Genomic DNA, 17,079 nt, shown 5'->3' with positions numbered 1-17,079 from the left:
AAAGTAGCGTCATGGCACATGTGACATGGTAGGTTTTTACACTGACATGATCGTAGAGCTTAAGAGAGGGTATGGTCAACCTTAAGCTCTACGACCAGTTCCGATGGTTCTCGATGGTCTCGATTAATCCTTATATGCCCGGAGATGACGTGTAATGCGTACGAGTAGGGGGCGTATTTTTTTGTCTTCCGGCCGCTTCCTCCCCTTGGTCGGCCAGCTACCGATCTGAACTTAGTGACGCAACTTGCGAGGGAATCATTTGCATATCCGGCCCCTTTTTCCATACGACCGTGCGGCCGCTTCGACCGACTGTGAATGAGGTCCAAAGTGTGGCTCTAACAGTGGCTGATAAGATCTGTGGCCATTGCCAGCGTAATGTAGATGAAGGATGTTTCCTTTTTGTCGGATTCAGAGTTGTAAGCAAAGCAAAAAAAGGAACAATTTTGCACCTTGGCAAAAAACATCTTAAAATGTGCAGAGATTTATAATTGGGAGGAGCGTGTCCTGGCTGAACTCTTTATTTGCAGTGTAAAAATAAAGATGTCCAGCATTTGTGGCTATCCTGCATACAAATTTTTTTTTTTATTTGCGCCCCTTGCTTCGCAACATGGTTTGTCCATGTAGAAGGTGTCTCCTTTTTTTTTTTTTTTTGCCATGCTCCCAACTCTGAATCAGTGCCAAAGCGTTTTTTTTTCATTCATATTTCCCCAGGAAGCCCACAAAGGTGTGGCTAAGTACAGAAAACTCTGGACCTGATTCAGACCCGCTCGCGAGCGCTTTGCACTCGCAAACGGGTCGATGGTGTCGGCCCTGCGCACGCGCCGTGCAAGCCCCCTAGCGAGTGAGAAATTCACTCGCTCCAGGGCTCGCTACAAACGGGGCAGCTGTCGATGTTGATCGACAGCTCACCCCGTTTTGTAGGCGGGGAGGGGGGGTGGCTGGACAAACGGAGGCTTTGCCCAATTGCAGCCTATGGGCTATCGCAACTCTCGGAAAGATAATGGATGCAACCCATATCTTGGAGATTGGCAAGACCTATATCTGAGGCGCGATGTGCCGGCGGTCTTCACCAGGGACCCTCACAAGAACGTCCAACAAACAGGTCACGGCCCTCAGAAAAGGTTCCCCTATACAGGTGCTGGTGAACTCTGGATGGAGCGGGAAAGACTTTCTGCATAGTCAACAAGCTGGATCGGAACCAAACAGACAAGACGGTTCAAGGGAGCCAAGGTCAAAACCAGATTGTCAATGAAGTACCAGGGAGCAAACGAAAAATTAGTCACAAACAAGCCAAGGTCAGGAACAGGTAACAAGATTTGCACAGGAATGCTGGAGTAAGGTAATGGAGACTATACTCTGGCACTGGAGTGCTCCCATGGACTTCCTTATATAGGCTGAGCTTGAACTAAGCACCTCCTGCAACATCACCAGGAAGGCATTTATGGCCCTTTAAATCATTTGGCTGGTCAGCGTGTGCACCCATATGGAGCCGCAGCCGCCTGCATCAGGAGAGGGAAGAAGTAGCGTCTAGCAGCGGGCACCGGGGACTCCCTGCCCGCTGCCACGCCGCAGACCAGCACTGCCGGACCTGGTAAGTGATTGCCGGTGTCCGGCACACTGTGACATTACCCCCTCCTCAAGGGGTGGGCACCGAACACCCCACAAATGGCTTGTCAGGGAACTTCTGTTGGAATTTCCGAAGAAGTTGGGGTGCATGAACATCTGAGGCCTTGACCCAACAGCACTCTTCAGGACCATATCCTTTCCAGTCTACCAAAAATTGGACTGTACCTCGATATACTCTAAAATCCAAAATCTGCTTTACCTCGTACTCCTCCTGACAATCTACTGAAATAGCTGAAAAAAGATCACCGTGCCTCTAATATCAATTCAGAACAAATGGTTTCAAGAGGAGATGTGAAAAACATTCAGTATTTTAAGTGTGTCAGGAAGCTTTAGGCAATATGCCACCGGGTTTATCACTTAGAGAATCTGGAATGGCCCAATAAATCTAGGGGCAAATTTCATTGCAGGCAGCCTCAGTCGAAAATGTTTGGTTGACAGCCAAACTCTGTCGCCTGCACATAGTAAAGGCATCCTCTTCCTTCTCCTGTCCACAATCACCTTGTACCTTGAGGATGCTGTGCACAAGTTCTTTGTTACTTCCCTCCAAATACTGAGGAATCGTTTAACCGAATCACGGATCACTGGAAGTGATACCGACCCCACAGCTGGCAATTCCAGTAACACAGGATGCAATCCATGCTGAATAAAAAATGGAGAGTGACCTGCTACCTCATCAAATAAATTGTTATGAGCAAACTCGGCTCACGGCAGCAAGGAGACCCAGTCATCCTGATTGGTCGACACATACATTCAAATAAATTTTTGGTAGGGTGATGAAAAAAACTCAGATTGACCCCAAAATATCTGCACAATGTCCTCCAGAATTTGGAAGTAAACTGCACCCCATGGTCAGACACAATGGGGTAAATTTACTAAAGATCGATTTGGTATTTTGAGTGATTTGAGGTGCGATTTTCATTTGATTTGTATTTGATTTTGCATTTGGGTATTTACTAAAGGCCAAATCGAATGTAAAATCGAATTTCAAATAAAATTTTTGTCAAATCGACCTCAAATCGAACATCGGGAAAACATTGGTACTGTTACATAGCCCAACACACAAAACCCTTATTTACTCTTATTTGATTTGAAATCGACCTCAAAATCGGACTTCAAATCGACCTTCAAATCACCAACTCAATAGACCTGCTTCATGCTTTCGATTTGAGCATGAGCAGGTCGGATTGACACAAATACATGCAGACATCAGTAAGATGCCTGCATGTATCTGACTGTAAAAAGCAAATAAAGAGTTAAATGTAAAAAACAAATGATGTGAGGTTCACCCCCAAAACACAACCAGCCCCAGACTGTTCAAACCCAGTCCTGGTTGACTAAATACAGGGAAAAATTGCGTAGGGTCTCCCTGTACTTAGGGCCTGATTCAGAGACGGACGCTCTGAACAAGCGCTCGCTCTGAATCAGGGCGGTTTTTTTTTTGTTGTTGTTCGGCCTCCTGGCCGCTCCCACAGCTATTGGGAGTGGCCAGGTTGATGGTCGCGATGGTCAAGACCATCGCGACCATCGGGCTTGCAACGAGACCCTTGTGGTAGGGTCTCGTGGCCACAAGCCCCAGAGAGCTTCTGGCTCTAATAGAGCTGGAAGCTCTCCCACTGACATCACTGGTGATGTCAGTGGGGCCTCCCCCAAATGGCAGGCGTTCCCCTGCCCGCCCCTGCCCGCCTACCCTACGGGGCGAGCTGTCAATCACCATCGACAGCTCACCCCCTTTGGTGAGAGACCCCGGAGCACTAGCCGGGTCTCATGCATGCGCATGACGGAGCCGGCTCAGTGGGCAAACATCGACCCGGTTGCGAGCGCACAGCCCTTGCGACCGGGTCTGAATCAGGCCCTTAGTTCAACCAGCACTGGGCTATGGGAACCAGTCCTGGTTCTGGAATTACAGGGAAAAATTGCGTAGGGTCTACCTGTATTTCACAGAACCAGCCCTGGACCCTTTCTAATGGGGGACTGATGCCACAGCCAGGGGAGCCCTATCACTGGGCCCCCCAGCAGCAGCATCAGCCCTGACCGCTAGTCAGCCCAGGGCAGGATCCCTGGGGAGTTGGAGATCCCTCCAATAAAGGTGTCTCCCTCTCCAGGGCACCCCTAGCCTAGGCTGATAGCCCGGGGCTATCCTCGCCACACCTGGGTGATGAATGGCGGGTTGATTGTGCTAATGTAGTGTAAAAAAAGAATATGTTAAACATTGTCTTTACAGTAGAACTGCAGGTCCCAGCAAGCCTCCCCCGCATGCTGGTACTTGGAGAACCACAAGTACAAGCATGCGGGACATTAAGGACCCACTGGGACCTGTAGTTCACCTGTAAAGAAATGTTGAAATAAACAGACACACACCTTACACAGTATAAGTTTAATATATACATACACACTCACACATACTCACCTATATTACCTCAAGTGGTCCCCTTGTCCAGTAGGCATCCAAGGTGTTGTTAAAATAACAAAACGAAAAACGCGACCCTCGCACTAAGCAATAACCATCCTAACCAGGATGGTTATTACTTCCCGACTGAACCGCTCAGACGCGGCTTCCTCCTTTGAAGGTCCGTGTCTGAGCATTCATTGACTGATAGAGGTCAGCCCCCGCCTCTCAGCCAATGAACGGCTCCCTCCATTGAACTCAATGATGGGAACCGCAGTATAAACTTTAGTTACCCTGCGGCTCTCCATTGAGTTCAACACACACTGCTCTCCCCCTAGAGAAAGAGTCTAGATCCACCCCTGGGTACTGGGTACCAATCCTTAACAGTGATGGCATTCAGGACCCGATAATCTATACATGGTCTCAATCCACCATCTTTCTTTTTAACGAAAAACAACCCCACTCCCGCAGGTGATTTAGATTCTCTGATGAATCCTCGCTCCAGGTTCTCCAGGATGTACTCGGACACCGCCTGAGCTTCGGGAAGCGAGAGAGGAAACGCTCTTCCACGAGGAGGCATTTTCCGTGGAAGTAAATCTATAGTGCAGTCCCACTCCCTGTGAGCTGGAAAGCGTTTCAGCAGCTTTCTTACTGAATACAACCTCAAAGGACCCGTATGAAACTGGTAGAGTATTCTCTGGGGAGATGGCCAAACTCTGAATGACACGCTGTGGTGGTTTGATGGATGGCAAGCATGATTGATGGCACTGAGATCCCCACGACAGAATTTGAGGTTCATTCCAATCTAAAATAGGAGCATGCCTGCTTAGCCATGGAAGACCCAGAATAATCGGATTTTCTGCTACAGGAGTATGTAAAACGAAGTCAACTCCTTATGAAGAGCACCGACATGCAAGATGACCTCTGAAGTCCTGGAGCGAATGGTAGCCGTAGGAAGTTTGTTCCCGTCCTCTCCGATAATACAGAGCGGTGCCTCTAATGGCACACTTGGAATACCTAACTGAATAGTGATTTCAAAATCGAATATAAATTTGCCTGTAAAGACAAATATAAAATTGAATGAAATAGAATTAAAAATTGACAAACACTTCCTTATGTGTTCCTATTGGACAAAACATATCACATGAAAGAAGCTGCTGTGGTTCCTCTAAGTCTGGTTTGCGTACATTCCGATGGTGGAGCACCTGCACATGCACAGGACCTATTCTGTGCATGTGCAGAACCGGTCCTGTGTCATCGCACATTGTGCCCCCTAAGCCGCAGTCTATCACCGTTTGGGTGCAGGGAACCCAAAGACGCAGGAGCAATGTACACTCAGGGGCGTAGAGAGCCCTGCCGGGCCCAGGTGCAGATGGGGGTGTGGCCTAATCACGGGAGGCATGGCCACACACCCTTGAGCAAAAAAAAAAACACATTTGCTGCGCCGCGAAGCTGGGCCCCTCCAGGAAGCCCGCGCCTGGGTAAATAGTACCTGCTCCCCCCCTCTCGGCGCCCCTGTGTACACTGCCTCCATCTCTGAATGAGGCCCAAAATTCCTACAGTCACAGTGACCCACATGTTTGAGTCCTTTTTTGTAAGAGTTGTGCACAAATCCTCAAATGTTTCTTGATATCTTTTAAAATTGATAAAAACATATAAAATCATGTAATTTGGACCTGTCACATAGAGCCTTTACACTATTATTAATATCTGGCTTAATGAATTGACGGATGCTATGGTGATTGCAGCTGTGATTGTGCATGGTGAGGATGTGCAAAATTATTCAAGAAATCCAGCAGCCCTGAAAGTTCAGAGATGCGTAGTGGAACAATTGCAAAGGCACAGCGACTGCGTACACAGGAGCTCATTCAGACCCTCTCGCTAAGATGCAAACGCTCGTTGCTGGCCAATATTTGCAATCTGCGCATTCGTATGCATCGCGATGCGCGTGCATGAACCACTGCGAAAGATCGTGAAGCGCTTGCTCGCCCAGCATAGACAGCCTATCTGAATGAGTGACAGGAAAGGCCGTTTGTGGGTGGTGACAGGGGCAGTCCACTAGAAACGGGGGAGTAAAGGTACGAATGCAGGCGTACCTGAGTGTTACAACGCCGTTTCAGAGGCATGCATAATTAAAAGGCAGCGTCATAGTACACGTCACTTGGTGGGATTTCACACTGTAGTGATCGCAGTGCTTGCGGCAAGGTATAGTCAACCTCAAGCGCTGCGATCGCATCCGATGGTGCTCGATGTACCAATGTTTTCATGCACTTCCATGATATGACGTGCGCAAGTGGGCGTCTTAAGAATGGCTGGTGGGCATCTGAATACACATAGTGATCGCACACCAAGACATAGTGGGCGTGCTGATGCCTTGGCATGCGATCGCCTGCCTTGCTGAGCGTGCGCTGGATTTGCATACACAGGGTGCGAGGGAACGCATCTAGCGAGACGATCTGAATGAGCTCCTGATTCCCAACACATACGCACATCCTTCGAAAATCATCAGCTCAATTAAATCACTGGACACGCAGCATGGCAGCCTGAACAGAGACACCGGAGGCACACTGCTTGAGTACGGATTCGCAGACACACCCAGCGACATGCCTCAAAAACAGCCACAACACATCTACGTTTTTGCCACCACTCACCCGTCAATGGACAGAAACGGTGCCTGACTGTCAACAATCATTCTGCTTAAAAGTAAACGATGGGAGCGGCATCGCTATTATACTTTGGCGCATGCACAATGCAAATAATATGCATGCACAATTTAACAATAATTGCTCAATTGCATGAGTCCGTCATCTGTACTTTTATAGGCATCAAATAAGGGTTTAGGGGATACAATGTTGTTTAGAAGCTCAAATAGCCTGTCTTCTATTAGTCTATTATATTTGGCATTTTGTGTTCGACTATGTGTGAAATTTGTGTTCGATTTTCAAAACATGTTTGTAAATCAGGGATTCCTATGTTCGTCTATGTAAAAGTACTGATGTTTTGCCAACATTCGATTTTAAACGTGATTTGTTTGTACATTCGATTTTACATTTGATGTTGCCTTTAGTAAATCTCTGATGTGCAAAATCAAATGAAAATCAAATTCAAACACACCACAAGTCCAAAAACTAACAAAATGAAACTTTAGTAAATATGGGCCTAATTCAGCAGTGATCGCAATTGCAAATACGTACGCAGATCAAGCGATTGTTAGCCATTGCGCATGCGTACACACCAAACTGTGACTGCACTGCAATCACACAGCAATTACACACGCAGACTGGAATTCATTGCAGAGTGAGTGACAGGCCTTGAGCTTTTGGGTGGTGGGGGGGGGGAGTAGTTGTAGAAACGCAGGTGTGCCTGTCCGTTTGAAGGTGTGCCTGTCCGTTTGAAGGTGTGCCTGTCCGTTTGAATGCCGTTGCATGGGCGTGCATAAATTAGCCACTGCAATTGCATACGCAGCTTGAGGACCTTCTTTGTGCGACGAGACTTGCAATTTCTGTTTGGAGTCAGAGCTCCTGTAATAGTGCGTGACAGGCCGGTGTGCTATGATGCTACCGATGTATACGTAGGACTGCGATGTATTACGGATGTGAGAAAGCAGTACTGGGCTTCTCTATGCTGGATGAGCTGTGGCAGGCATTAGCATATTTTCGCAGCTGCGTTGCGTGCGATTATGCAGCTGCGATGGCAATTATGATCTGTGCTGAATCAGGCCCTATATCCCTTAGTGTCTTGTAGTAAGGGTGTAAAAAAAACAACTTAATCCAGGAAAAGATTCAGTACTAGCTACACTGCTGTACAGCAAATGTTCAGTGCACACATGAGTGTGCAGTGGTCACAGTTACTAAAGGTGCCCATACACTGTGCGATAAATCAGCCAATCCGATGGATTGGTAAGATTAGGCTGCTATATTATACCGTGTATGGGCATGATATCAGATAGTGTGCGCACCCGTGGGGTCGCACATCGCACCCCCAGATCTTACTGCAGGTACAGTCTATCTGGGGATGCGATTTGCAATCCCATGTATCGCTATGCGGGTGGGGGAGGGGTGAGCCGGCATATCGGGCGGTCGGCCACCCGATCACACCGTGTGTGGGGACCGCTTGATATGTCGGACGTCGGATTCCCTGTTGCGTCGCACAGTGCATATCAGACCATGTATGGCCAGCTTAAGTCAAAGAGCATCCAAATTGGTTTTAAACCAGGAACAACCAGTGACCAATAGGATTTAAGCTTCTATTATAAAGCTATAAACTTTATTGACGTTGATGCTTGCTGATTGGCTCCCATGTACAATATTGTGATTAACCTGATTCTCCAGTGATAATTTTGTAATTATTCACCAAATCTGTGTTGAATCAGAACTTATTGAAGAATTAATTAGCTGTCAGTGAAAGTGAATTTCAGCTCAATATTAGAACAGGCTGAATTAATTTGCCCAGTAGTCAGCGCTTATAAAGCAAACGATAGAATTACTGCAGCATTTTATTATACAGTAATTTGATCTTTTGCTATGGTAATAATCATATAGTTTATCTGACAGTAAGTTAGGGCTGCTCTCAGACACGTGAATCATGAAATAATTAATGAAATTCAATGTTTAAAACCGGGTAACTAAAAAGTAAATGTGTGAAGTTGTACCTTATATTCATTCAGCCTGAGTGGGTTGATATATACTGTGATTACACTGATAGATGCTTATCTTGCAACAGGGGAGAAACGCTCCGATCAGACCCCTAGCGCCCCCATCTTATCCAATGGTAAATATGAAGCCTAATTTAACTTAAATGTGTTTGTGAGTGTATGCGCATAGATTCTTTTACGCATGTGATTAATTGTGCACAGTGAGATGAAGCCCTTATTATATAACTACTGGAGAAAAATATTGAAATTTACCACAAACTGAAACATTGTGAATAAAGGTAACTGCAAACACTGAATTTGCCATTAGATTTGCAATCTACATTTATTATATACAATTGTGTTACCTTCAGTACTGGTTTAACAAATTATCTGATGCAATTGCAGTTCCAGGCCTAACCCTCTCACTAAAGCAAACAAAACATAATAGTTTCCTTGCAAATCTACAACTACAGCAAAACAGCACTGCTTCTTGTTTCACTGTAAATGAATATGTCAGTCATGAAGTGATGCCATGAATTGCTTGAAAAATAAATCGATAACTCATCAGTAAAATTGGAAAATGGATAATTGGTGTCAAATACACAAGTGCATTAAGGTACATTACAAATGACCTTTATACAAATAACAGTGGCACCAGCTCCTACGGGTTAAGTAAGATTTGCAAAGGAAATGTTGTCCCTTTTCCTGCTCTAGGTTATGTAGTATAACAGTTTACTAGTAGTTTCTGTGAATATGGAAAATATTCAGTAAATAGGGCATACCTACCTACTCTCCCCAAAGGGTTCCCCGGAAGTGTGGAGGTAATATCTGCATCCTGTCCACTTCCTATGGCGCTTGCAAGCATAATTCACTGTGGGGGGAGAGGCTGGGGTCTGCCCAGCAGCTTCTGGAGCGCTGGGCAAGCCCCCAGCCTGACATGAACAGGGGGGAATCGGTATGTTATACCGCCGGACGTCAGCTGGGCAGATGAAATACCGACACCGGAGGGCCGTCATATGAAGAGCCCAACAGGATAAGTATCAAGGCTATCCCTAACCCTCTCCCCCCCTAACATTCCCTTAGTGGTGCCTAACCCTAACCCCCCCATCCCCTAGCCTAACCCTAACCCTCCTGGGCGGGTGCCTAACTCTAGCCCCCCCATCCCCTAGCCTAACCCTAACCCTCCTGGGGGGGTGTCTAACCATAAGTCACCTCAGGAGACCCTAAACCTAGAGCGCAGCTATCTGCTCCCAATGCCCGGCTTAGCTACGATCGGTATGCCGCTCGTTCGGATTTTGGCGTGGGGCTAATGATAGGCACTGGTATTTAGACGCCTATCATTAGTCCCATGCCGGGATTTCACTGTCAGGAAGTCGGCTGTCGGCATTTCGACCGCCGGCTTCCTGACTACATACCGAACAGGGGCATGACCCGCGGTCATGCCCTTAAAAAGATCACACACCTGGAGGAGTGACTTTGCCTTGACTAGGCTACACCCTCTTTTTACGGGTGAGCACCAAAGTATTCAGGCTGCCGCATCGGGTGTCACAAGGTACCAAAGCAGCGCAAGTAACTACTGTATGTACCTGGGCAAACCATGTTGCAATGCAAGGGGTGCAAATATATTAGTATTAAATACTGGCAGCTTTTGCATGTAGCCCACAAATGCTGGACAGCTTTATTTTTACACTGCAATTTAGATTTCAGCTAGGACACACCCATCTCAAATCTAAATCTCCCTGCATATTTTAAATCTGCCCCACTTGCTCTTTCTTATTCTCTTTTCAAAGCTGAAACAGACCCATAGTCAGTAGGTTCAGTTGTTTTTCCAGAACAAACACTGGAATGGAGAAGTGAGTAGAGATGTACTTTTGACTGTGGAATGTTTGTTGGTGCCAGGCGGGGTGGTTTGATTATCTTTGAAAATGCTGATGTTCTGGAATTCTAATGCACAAGAGTCCCTATGTTATCATATCTATATCTATATATTTCTATCTCTATCTATCTATCTATCTATCTATTTATCTATCTATCTATATTTATCTATCTATCTGTATCTATGGACACTGAAGATTCTGCATACAGGAAACTGCGCATGACAGAAATTCAGTGAGCATGCATGCGCAGATAGGAGAAGAATGCAGCCACTGCTCATCGCGGTCACTATGAGTGACCGCAACGTAATAGTAGCAACAGATTTCTTTGTTCATACCGGTGAAGAGCAAGCCGGTAATTTAAACAAATATTGCATTAGTAGTGCGATAGTATCACAAACGAAAGGCGATTAATAGAACATGCAGCCCATAGTCACATAATATTCTGATGACTACTTATAGCGAGATGCAGTCAATATACTGACAGCTGGGATGCCAGCGCTTAGAATTCCGGTGCCAGAATCCCGACACCTGTCAGAGTCCAGGCGCTGGCATCCCGAACCCCAGCATCCCAATGGTAAGTACTGGGTTTAGGGGGAGGGTTAAGGATGGGGGTTACGGTTAAGCACTAGGGGGAGGGTTAAGTTTAGGTACTAGGGGGGCGGTTAGGTTTAGGCATATGCGGGGAGGTTACGTTTAGGCATTAGGGGGGGTTAGGTTTAGGCATCGGGGAGGGATGGTTAAGGGTTGAAAGAGTGGAAGGGTTAGGATACTGACCAACAAGTGTCGGTATCCTAACCCTGTTTGGATGCCGGCATTGGGATTCTGACCGCCGGGATCCTGAATGTCGGCATTCAGTACCCAACCCCTTATATCAGCAAAATGCTCCATGTCAGAAAGCATACATCAACCCAAGCTCGCTGGCTGCATCCGACAAAGGAATGATTCCAGCACCTTGGTGAATCCATGCCATGATGAATTCAGGCTGTTCTAAGGTAATACACAGTGTTAGATTGGTGTATCTAATAACGTGGCTAGTGATTGTATATAATTGGTATAATATAAATTGAAACTTAAATGGCATAAAATGCATAGCAATTTTATATTATGTAAAATAATTATGCCTTAAAATAGTTTACATTATAATTATCAAAAATCACTATAATTATTAAAAAATCATTACACAGTGACAGTGCAAATTATATTAGTAGCCTGTTCCTGCAAGCTTTGTCAGCCATAAAGTGAGATCAGGCACTATTACGTTTTAACTCTCATCCAATCTGGCAACCATTTATTATTATTATTATTAAACACTTCTTAGCCTAACCCTAACCCTCCTGGGGGGGTGCCTAACCCTAACCCCCCCATCCCCTAGCCTAACCCTAATTAATAATAATTACATCTTGTAATAATGATCTTGGTGATTTCTTATCCTTCTTCATCTGACCCCTTATCTCTTCCCTTACCTTAAATCCGCTATGTGAGTGGTGTTTAGAAGAAGAGTACCGTCTGGTCCTATTCCCAGCCTTTCTCCCGTACTGACACAATCCTTGCCTCAAGTCTCCTGATGTGCGTGGCTATAAGACACAGTCGGGTTTGATGTATGAAGAAGTGAAAAGAGTGGAGAACTTGATCATAGCAACCAATCAACATCTACCTATCATTTTTTAGAATATATTTGGTAATACTACCTCAAAGCTGATTGGTCGCTATGGGCAACTTCTCGACTGGTCGACATCTCTACTGTTTTCACTGCTTGATACATCACTCGTGTGCGGTGATGAGGTCACTACACAGCATGCTCCTTGCCTATCAATGACTGTCTGCTGCCATAAGTGTATGGACTCCAGCTCTTCACTACTGTGAGTAAAGGGCAAGACAGTGTGACCTGCTGGAGAGGAAGGTAACAGATGTCAATGTTGGCACAGAAGAGAAGGGGCTGGTGCACTCTGACTTATGGGCTTTTGTGGACTACACTTCCTGTACCGATGGCTATAGACTATAAACAGAAAATGGATGGTAATACAGTAATAATATTTTCTGGATTATTCTGAGGTCAGATCTGTGTTTAATAGCATGCTTTAAGGTTAAATGGATAAATATTAACTGGCTAAAGATTAAATAAATTAAAAACTTATGACATATGAGTCACTTTGTGTCAGATAAAGTTTTGCTGAAAAAGTAGTGGTTTCCAGCTTGATGGAATATGAATATTTATCAAAATACTACTACTGTGCTGTATAAGGCCGCTAATTGTTCAGGCACAACTCCAATCAGGGCCAGTGATAGCGTGTTTGGTGCCCCCTTCCATCTCCTTATTCACACTATCCCACACAGTAGTAACCCTTATACAAATTATGCCACATAGAGCCCCTTATTCACATTATGTCACACATTACAGTGGCAAATGCAGGATTTCTAGCGGGGGGTTTCCAAATGCTTCATTTTAGAGTGAGTGTGGCCAGTGTAGAATTAGCACTTAACCAGCTTTAATATGCCTCGTACAAAGTACCGTATATACTCGAGTATAAGCCGAGTTTTTCAGCACAAAAAATGTGCTGAAAAAGTACCCCCTCGGCTTATACTCGAGTCAAGTGTAGCGCTGACCGGACGGAGTTCGGTCAGCGCTACACACTGCCAAACACACAGCCGCCGGAGCCGGCAGCTGCGTGTTTGGTGTAATCAGCAGCCGCTGAGAGTCTGTCAGACTCTCAGCGGCTGCTGCTGCTCCCACTGCGGGAGCCATCTTCCGGCTCCCGCAGTGGGTGATGGGAGACACGTCGTCATGACGACGTCTCTCCCATGCAAAGCGGCCGGAGGAGCGGACAGCGGCGGGACCAGGAGCAGGAGTTTAAGGTAAGTGTTTATTTTTTTTTATTCTTTTCACGTCTCTCTCTACTAGGGGGGGGGGGACTACAGGGGGCACTACCAGGGGGCGATGACTACAGGGGGCACTACCAGGGGGCATTATCAGGGGGCACTACCAGGGGGCGATTACTACAGGGGGCACTACCAAGGGGCATTATCAGGGGGTGATTACTACAGGGGGCACTAAAAGGGGGGATTACCACTGGGGGAACTACAAGGGGGGGATTACTACAGGGGGCACTACCAGGGGGGGATTACTACAGGGGGGGATTACTACAGGGGGCACTAAAAGGGGGGATTACTACAGGGGGCACTAAAAGGGGGGATTACCACTGGGGGAACTACCAGGGGAGGATTACTACAGGGGGCACTACCAGTGGGGGATTACTACTGGGGGTACTACCAGGGGGGGATTACTACTGGGGGTACTACCAGGGGGGGATTACTACTGGAGGCACTGAAAGGGGGGATTACCACTGGGGGCACTACCAGGAGGGATTACTACTGGGGGCACAACCAGGGGGAATTACTACTGGGGGCACTACCAGCTGCTGCCATTTCCCACACTAGGCTTATACTCGAGTCAGTAAATTTTCCCATTTTTGGGGGGTAAAAGTAGGTACCTCGGCTTATATTCGGGTCGACTTATACTCGAGTATATACGGTATATTGTGTGTCATAATTCCAACATATAGAGGACCAGCAATCACAGTAAGCCAATAAATGCAGCAGTAGTGCCATCCTGCCTGAGCTGAATGTTTTTATTTTAGATGTAGGCACCATTCCAGTGTCTGGGGAGCAGCAGAATAATCTAGCACTGCCCTGGACATATATGTACATATTGGGCTTTATAGCAGCACATCCCTAACAGTGAATGTTTTCCAGATCTCCTAGTTGGTGCACAGGTTATTTATTACTGGCTGATACATATTAAAAGTTGCACAGGTGGTGCTAGTTATTTCATTTATGATACTGTGAAAAAAATCAAGCAACAGTAAAATTCTATTACATTACTATTTCTATTGTGGTCATGGTGTGGGCTGGGGAGAGGGGTTTTCAGGCAGACGGAAACCCCCCCTGCATTTGCCTATGCTTTAGTATCCCTTATACAAATTATGCCACACAGTAGGGCCCCCCCTTTCCTATCTGTTACTAAAGAGTGGACTGGGCCTAATGCCCAGAGTCACTTTTACGTGTGCATGGGCAATCTGCCCGCCTAACATGCCCCATAGACCTGAGGCCTGATTACAGCTAGTGGTCTAGGGAGTGGTAAATTAATGGTGACAAAGGCCATCTACCTGTAAGCTTGGAGAGGCTGCAGTGGGGAGCTTTGTTTAGCTCTTTGCTTCCCACCACCTGCAGCCTCTCTGGTCCTCATCTTCTTTATCCTGCTGCTGGCCCTTCCTGGCCATTTTCCCGGTGACCTGTGCATGCGATATATACGCTGCCACCACCGGACTGACAGAAGGGGCCCTTGAAGGAGACTGCACATGGGCCCCCCGCATCTTGTGAAATGCCCCTGCTCCACTTGGTGATGTATGATGCGGCGAGCTGTGTTTGGCTTGCCGCAGCTGCTTCTAATTGGCTGCTGATCCGCGTGCCGTGATTGGTCCGCACCCAGCACCAAGTTCAAATAGCCCCTGCTGCCTATTAACTACTGATCACTGTCAGCGCTAAATTTAAACAGGCGCAGCGGCCGGTTTCAGGCCAGGACAGCGCCTCTCAAGCCCGGTGCCCTCATGCAATGCTAACCCCCACTTACCGCATTGCACCGCCCCTGCCTGCAAGTACTTTTCCACCAATGCAATTCACCAATGACCACTCAACACATCTGTCTGTGCTTTGATTCAGAGCTTACGTCATGCAGCAAACGCTGCTAGAATCATTTTAAAGTGTCCAACTCCCTGTTCCAAAGACTATGGGGGAAATATAAATATAGTGAATTTGGCAATTTTTACAGAAGGATTTAAAAGGGCGATTTTATTAAAGGCAAATCAAACCATTCATTACATTTCCCTCAATATGTGTAGTTGTTCAAAATGTCCGTTGTATTTGGGCGTTAATTACTAATATAATTCAATCACAATATTTTTGTCCATTGTTTTGTGAAATAATATTCTAAACCTATCTTCAATAGTTCAATAATTTGGGCTTCATCTCTGTGTATGTATGTTGTGATCATATATCGAAATTAATTTAAAGGTAGTCATTTACAATGGACAAAAGTAGTTATGTATCAAGATACAGTTGCACCTTTGTGACATTACCTTTGTGCTTGTGTCAGATTTTGTACTCTTACAGTTTGGTATTCCTTTGTCAGCACAAATAGGCTAGATATTTATTTCAGTTATATTATCATATAGAACCCAATCTCTCCTATTAGGACATAAAGCGCTTGCAGTTCATTAGCGCAGACTGTAAAGCAATGTGTCACGTCTGAAACTGGAGAAGAGGACGTGGTGGGCCTCAGTTGGGGAAAGAAACGGAGACGAGGGGCCTGGATGTACGTTCTCCTCATCCACAGGTCTTGAGTGTTGGCGAGACCTGGGCAAAGGTGCGGAGTCTAACCCACAGGATGGTGTTCGCCAGTGACCCCCCCAATTGGGATATGGGCTTAGCTGCACCCCGTGAGCAGGTCGCGGTCCTTTGACCAGGTACCCAAGCCCTGCAGGGATAGAGACACTACACCCGTGGCCCAGCGAGGATATGCCTGTTAGGCACAACACAGTCCCTGAAAATACTGCATAGACAACAACTTGACACGAGGATCAAAAACGTCAATAAGGCTTTCAAAGTGGGAAGCGACTCACGGTTACTTGAGACGTCACCAGAGATAGAAGGCACACGGGTAGAGGTGGTAAATGTTGTAGCATGGATGTCCACGGGAGACGTGAGGCACACAGGTGGGGATGATCACACTGCTGCACGGGTATTCACCAGAGACGTAAAGGCACACAGGTAAAGGTAGTAACACTGCTGCACGGGTATTCACCAGAGATGTTAAGGCACACAGGTAAAGGTAGTAACACTGCTGCACGGGTATTCACCAGAGATGTTAAGGCACACAGGTAAAGGTAGTATCACTGCTGCTGTACGGATGAATAGGAACCTGGACCGGGAACTCACTAAGGCACGCTAGGAGACAACCGTTGTTCAGGCAATTTCCCATAACCTGTGGGACAGTTTTATACCCAGGGGAACCCTTAGACAGGTGCACAGCATCAGCTGGAAACGAGCCAATCAGGAGGAAGGATCCAGTCACATGGGCCGACTGTCATGGCGGCGCCCATGTCCGGATTTGAGATGCCGGACACTAGCCCTCCAGGAAGCCACAGCAAGCGGGGAGAATCCTCAGCTTCTCCCCCGCCGTCGCGCAGGCCGACCGACCACCCAGGAAGAAAGGGGAAGCCGGCGGTGCGGTAAGCGGGCGCCGATCCCCGGCTGAGCCATGACAGTACCCCCTCCTTTAAGGGTGGGCACTGAACACCCACCAGGCTTATCTGGGAATCGCCTATGAAAACTCTGGATTAGTCGCGGAGCGTGTACATCAGAGGCTCTGATCCAGGCCCTTTGCTCGGGGCCGTAGCCCTTCCAATCGATGAGATATTGAAGGGTGTGGAATCTGTGCCGGGAATCCAAGATCTTTTCCACCTCAAATTCAGTGCCTTGTAATGTCTTGACTTGAGGCAATT

At 46.8% G+C, this 17,079-nt stretch overlaps 1 protein-coding gene across 4 annotated transcripts in view; it reads left to right on the top strand.

Annotated features, from left to right (window-relative positions):
* The window catches only part of SCUBE3 (signal peptide, CUB domain and EGF like domain containing 3), a 248,586-nt gene that overhangs the window by 126,607 nt on the left and 104,900 nt on the right, over positions 1-17,079 (top strand). For all 4 annotated transcript variants that reach the window (XM_088461160.1, XM_088461161.1, XM_088461162.1 and 1 more), the window contains one exon: positions 8,735-8,782. In XM_088461160.1, the coding sequence (XP_088317286.1) occupies positions 8,735-8,782 (48 nt within the window). The remainder of the gene's footprint in view (positions 1-8,734; positions 8,783-17,079) is intronic.

This window comes from Taudactylus pleione, unplaced genomic scaffold (assembly GCF_031769625.1).
Source record: "Taudactylus pleione unplaced genomic scaffold, aTauple2 ptg001021l, whole genome shotgun sequence".
NCBI lineage: Eukaryota > Metazoa > Chordata > Amphibia > Anura > Myobatrachidae > Taudactylus > Taudactylus pleione.
Note: the sequence above shows the minus strand (reverse complement) of the source record. Positions and strands in the feature narration are given on the sequence as shown.